This window comes from Vombatus ursinus, unplaced genomic scaffold (genome assembly GCF_900497805.2).
Source record: "Vombatus ursinus unplaced genomic scaffold, bare-nosed wombat genome assembly UNPS02014168.1, whole genome shotgun sequence".
NCBI classification, from domain to species: domain Eukaryota; kingdom Metazoa; phylum Chordata; class Mammalia; order Diprotodontia; family Vombatidae; genus Vombatus; species Vombatus ursinus.
Genome location: NW_020953946.1, coordinates 2,279,310 through 2,285,003, shown reverse-complemented (window position 1 = coordinate 2,285,003; position 5,694 = coordinate 2,279,310). Strand labels below are relative to the sequence as shown.

Here is a 5,694-nt window from a genome sequence, read left to right as displayed (position 1 = left end):
TGTGTGTGTGTGTGTGTGTGTGTGTGTGTGTGTGTGTGTGTGTGTGTATGTGTGTTTTCTAAAAACATTCATATATATTTATGCGTATATTTCTATATTTACATATACACATGCCTATGTATGTAAATATATAAAATACATTAGTATTTTTAGAAAATGGGAAAGTAAACAGTGTTAGATACTCAAATGGATTTATGGTCTCATCATGGTGGATATTCCCTTCATTAATGCAGATTGTTGTGCAAACATGGCATTCTTGATAAAGTCTCATACATTTCCCCTTTGTGCTGATAGTTTTTCTTGATTTCTTTTGACATTGTAAAGATACCAATAAGGCGCAGGGGTTAACCATTGATGATTCCTCACTCTTGCTGCACAGTCCTTTTTCTTTTCATATTTTTAAAATGACATCTGTTATTCCAGTTCTTCATGATTTCTTATTTGTAATGTGTGCAATGCAGTAGACACATTACCATTGTTAATAAAATTCACATAGCAGTAATATAGCATAATAATAACAACACATTTTTAATGTTATTTGAAGTTGACAAAGCACTCTCCTCACACTACCTCCATGACATGTAGATAGTACAACTCTTTTTTCCTATTTTATAGTTGAGGAAACAGGCTCAATAAGGATAAGTGACTTGCCTAAGATCATACTGCTAGTCAGGATTGAAGCTGGATCTTGAACTCAGATTTTCTGATTCTGAGGCCTGTTGCTCCTTCCACTACATTATACTGAGAGCTTTTTAGTTCTCATGATTGTTGTCATAGACTTCCACTTTTCCTCCCTCAAATTTACTTACTTTTCCTTAGTACAATATTCAGTACTCACTGGATGCTCAACAAGTGCTTGTTAACTTAGCTCTTCCTTCTTGGATTAGAGTTGTTAAGCAACCATGGGATGGTGACCTGGCCCTCCTCATGAGATCCTGCATTTCTTCGTAGTACTTGGATGCGTTGCTAAAGGAGATGAAAGAACTTGTGCACAGACACACTGACCTTAATATTCTTGAGGCCTGCTCCAAGGTATACAGCATCCTCTGCAATGAACAGCTGACAATTTACCCTATTGTGTCTGAGGCCCTTCGCCAGCTAATAGATGATCTGGTTGATGACTTCTCTCAGCTACTCGATGACTTTTTCCAAGAGGTATGTACAAACAAAGCTGGTAACTGATGAGAAGGTTCTAGTGGGGGTTGAGGGTGGTGGTGGTGGTGGTGAGTAATAAATAGGAGATCATGAAAGATGAAACTTTTAATATTTATATTGAAGAAACTTAGCATTCAGACCCCTGAAAGAATAAACTCTTCTGCTCACAAAGATAGATGACACTAGGTAGTTTGTCCTAGGTGAACATTTGTTATCCAAGATTTGAACTTTTGAACAGATTTAGTGAGATAGCAACCCTGGTTTTGAAAAGTAGTAGGTTACCCATAGTTTCTGAAGTTAGAGTGGTGATACAGCAAAGAAGTATTTTTATTTTTCAAAAGACTTCTATGATCTGCTTAGGTTAAATAGGTAGACTGACTTTTTTGTTGAATAATCTATACTAGATAACCTGGAGAAGGAGGTGAAATCTCTGCTGATGGCCATGGAATTAGTTTTTAGTTATCTATTACAAAGCATCTTACAGTCATATATCCAGGTCTGGATGTGTGTGCTTTTTGTATCTGAAAAGTAGTGGTTGTTCTTTTGGAGGAGCGTGGTGTAGATTAAAAAGTTTTCATTTGTCTTAAAATGCAGAAACAGCTGTTGGAGATATGAATAGCACTGTGTGGCTGAATTCATCATGAAGGAAAGAAAGCTTATTCATGATGTTTGCTGCCATTTTAGACAGGTGGTCAGTCTACAGTGGTAGGGAGGGAATTTATATCCAAAGGTTTATTAAACTTTTTATTGGACTCAATTCATTGTAGCTGAAATTAGTACATTGAGAGGGTGGTATTTGGATTTAGTTATTTCATCTTTCCTAGCAATAAGATGATTGAGATAGGCAAAAGATACTTCCTATTCCTATCCCACATTGGTTTCAGGACCTTGAGTATTCTCTGTTCTTGTTAGAGAACTCTTAACAGTTGTGTTAACTTGTATTTTTTTATCTTTTTTTCATGTGTGATGTGAAGAGAATGGTGGGAAGCAGTATTGGGAGGAGTCATTTAATTATCTTTTGACTGAGCTTTCTTCCCCTATAATCCAAACGGTAGAGGTAGTTATGTAAACACTGTTGCAGGCATTTTTTATCAACATGTTACAGATGTGGAAACTGAAGCTCTGAGCAATCAAATGACTTGCTTGTGATCATAAGGCTCGTCCTTGCTCTAAAGTCTTTTGACTCACATGTCCCTGTGTGGTGCTCAAGTCACTTACCCTCCCTGACATTGTCATTTATTTACTCCTCAGTAAAAGGCAGATGATAATGCCTGCATTACTTCCTAGAGGTATTGTCAGCAAAGTCTTTCGTGAACCTTAAAGAATTCTTCAAATGTAAGGTGGTATTATTTGTGCCTCTCTTCTTCATCTCTGTGTTAACACTGTAAAATCTGATTAAATGTTAATGAAAGCTTCTGGTGAAGATTAGTAGCTTAGCCAAGTTCTGTTTTTATCTTGATGATTGCAGAAGAGCAATCTATGTGTCTACATTCTTTGTCATTTCTGTTTTTATAACTCATTTAGGAAGAAGGCTTTGGTGTAAATGAAGAACACATTTTTCGAATGTCCTGCACCCTAAAAAAACTAACGGCTTTTCACAAGTAAGATAGTTATTTACTTAATACATATGTACATAATAAACATGTCTGTTTACGTGTTCTATGTGTTTCATCAAAACTAGGATTCCTTAATGACCCTGGATATTAGAACATAATTTTATTTGCAAGGGCTTTTTTCATGTAGTTGGAAACTCCCATCCTTTGTGTGTGTTATTTTCCCTTGGTTTTAAAAATCATGTTAGCAGTGAAAACTTTCACGTTAGGCACTGCTGTATGTGGCTAAAATAGTGAAATATTTAGGGATCATTATTCTCTTTCCCTAAGCATCATTGGAACTTCAGTTGGGTTTAGCTGTGTCAGACAGTGTACCATGCACAGTGCGTACTTAGTGAAGGTTGTGATAGCACATCTGTTCTCGGTAGCTCTAAGTGCATTTTTGAAAGAACACCTTCCTTTTTCTAGGTATAATCAGATTTCTCTCAAGTTGACAATTTCCAGTGGCATCAAGACACTGAATCAGAGGGTTGGAAGATATTCATAGATCATTGAAAGTAGTACCTACTAATTAGGTACTGTTGTTGTACTGATATTTAATATTCCATACTGTTGGTTCTCCTTTTACTAAAATGATTTTATGATCTTTTTTGGTAGCCTATGGGTGAGTGAGGTTGAAAAATAAAGTAAGTAAACTAAAACTAAAAGTAAACAAACTAAAGCCTTATTAGTTCCAGAGATTCAGAATTTGTGATAATTGACGTAGGAGCTGAAACTGCTTTAGAATAAAGGCAAGGGCTTACTGGAGCAAAGGAGCCTAAACATTATTTTTAGGGGAATGCTGAGTCTTTTTAAGATGAGAGACTTATATTCAGATCTTCTCATGTACTTTCCTAGCTTAAGTACAATTAATTACAAAATTGTCTATTCTTATTTCTCTATTAAAAATAGCTTTCCTCAACCAATATCTGACACTGAATTCCACAGTAAGTTCAAAATTGATACATAACCTGAATAGAAAAGGTCACACCTTTAAAAAATTTAGAGAGAAAGATCAAGTATTATTTTTTACCATTATGAATGGAGGAGATTTCTGAACCAAACAAGGGAACAACAGAGACCATAAAAGATGAAATAGATACTTTAGACTATGTAAATAGATACTTTAGACTTGAGACTCAGCTTTTGTATGAAAAAAATTAATGAAGATAGAAAAGAAAGTATAGAGTGGGGAAAATACTTGTATTAAATATTACCAATAAGCCCATATCCAAAATGTACAGGGTAATAAATGACCTAAATATATAACACTTAGAGCCATTCCTCTAGACCAAGGACTGTTAACTTTCTTTCTATCATAGACCCCCTTTGGCAGTCTGATGAAGCCTTTGAATCCCTTTTCAGAGTGATATTTTAAAATACATAAACAAAAATACATAGGATTATAAAGGAAATTCAGTTGTGTTGAGTACAATTATATAACATTTTCTTAAAAAGTACACAGACCCAGGTTAAAAAGCTTTGCTCTGTGGGTAAGTGGTCAAAGGATATGATTAGTTATCAAAAGAATTGCAAATGCTAAATGACTAATTGAAAACATGTTCCAAATCACTAACGTTAAGAGAAACATGCAGCTAGATGATGCAGTAGCTCATAGGGTTTGGAGTCAGGAAGACGAGTTCAAATCTTGTCATAGATGCTTCCTAGCTGTGTGACCCTCTTGCTTCGCCCTTGTCTACCTCAGCTTTCTTACGTGTAAAATAGGGATGATCGTAGCACCTACCTTCCCAGGTTGTTGTGAGGATCAAGTGATACAATATTTGTAAAGGACTTTGGAAACCATAAGGTGCTAGTTATTATTATTGTTAAACACAAATTGAAACAGCTCTGAGTTGTTACCCTACACCATGCAACTCATCAGAAGTTAGAAGAAAAAAAAACTCTTTGTGGGTGGGCCTGAATATTGATAAGAAAAGGGACTTCTGCATCCCCACAGCCTTTGACCTAACAATTCCACTACTCAAGATACTGAGATAGATGCAGGGGTCCAGCATTCACTGCAGCATCCAAGGAGGTGCTCATTCAGTGGCTGGAAAAGACTCTGGGGTATGGATATGATTGTGCAGTGCTAAATGATGAGGAATTATGAGAAACGTGGAAGATTTGTATAAATGGAAGTAGAGTGAAATAAGCAGAGCCAAGAAGACAGCACATACGGTGACTGTGGCATTGTAAATGAATCTGATCACCGAAGAGGAAATTCAGCCCTGAGCCGTTGATAAGACAACAAAGGGCTCGACAAGCAGATAGTGGAATATCTTCTGCCCTCAAGGTCATAGAGGTGGGGAGATCATAACATGCAGGCAGATCATAACACATATTTTGAAGTAGTATTACTGTATCAGAAAAAATACTTGTTTTCCTTTGTTACGGGGGTTCAATTTGGAGGGAGAAGACTTCGTTGAAATAATAACAATACTCATACTAATGGCATTTATATAGTGCTTAAAAATTTGCAAAAGTGTTCTATGTATTAAAAAAAACAAATAAGATCAATTCACCTTCACTCCCCATGTTCAGTGATTGTTATCATTATTCATTAGCTTACTTAATGACTCGGCCATTGAAAGGATTAAAACCTCATTTTTTTTTTTTAAAATAAGAAGTATTCAGTCTTAACTTTGACTGGCCTTCCTTCTGATTCAGTTTATTTGTTTATTTAAAACTATATTTTGTTTTTAATTTATGGAATAAAACAAGCATTTCCTTAACATAGTTTGACAAAAAAGATAATTGCACTTGAAACTGCAAATCTTTTATGTACAACTTGCTATTTCTTTATATAATAAAATTATATAAATTTCTTTTCCTTTTCTTTTTTATCTTCCCTTCCCCGGCCCTAAAAATTGCTACCATTAGACACAAAATAGCAAAATGGGGTGTGTGTGTGTGTGTGTGTGTGTGTGTGTGTGTGTGTGTGTGTGTG

General features: G+C 35.6%; 1 protein-coding gene across 6 annotated transcripts in view; it reads left to right on the top strand.

Moving 5' to 3' along the window:
* The window catches only part of LOC114041161 (cohesin subunit SA-2-like), a 122,911-nt gene that overhangs the window by 57,539 nt on the left and 59,678 nt on the right, over positions 1 to 5,694 (top strand). For all 6 annotated transcript variants that reach the window (XR_003568889.1, XM_027859454.1, XM_027859455.1 and 3 more), the window contains exons 20-21: positions 952 to 1,155; positions 2,680 to 2,756. Coding sequence is in view for 5 of the 6 variants with exons in the window: in XM_027859454.1 (XP_027715255.1) it covers positions 952 to 1,155; positions 2,680 to 2,756 (281 nt within the window). In the remaining variant the exon portion in view is untranslated. The remainder of the gene's footprint in view (positions 1 to 951; positions 1,156 to 2,679; positions 2,757 to 5,694) is intronic.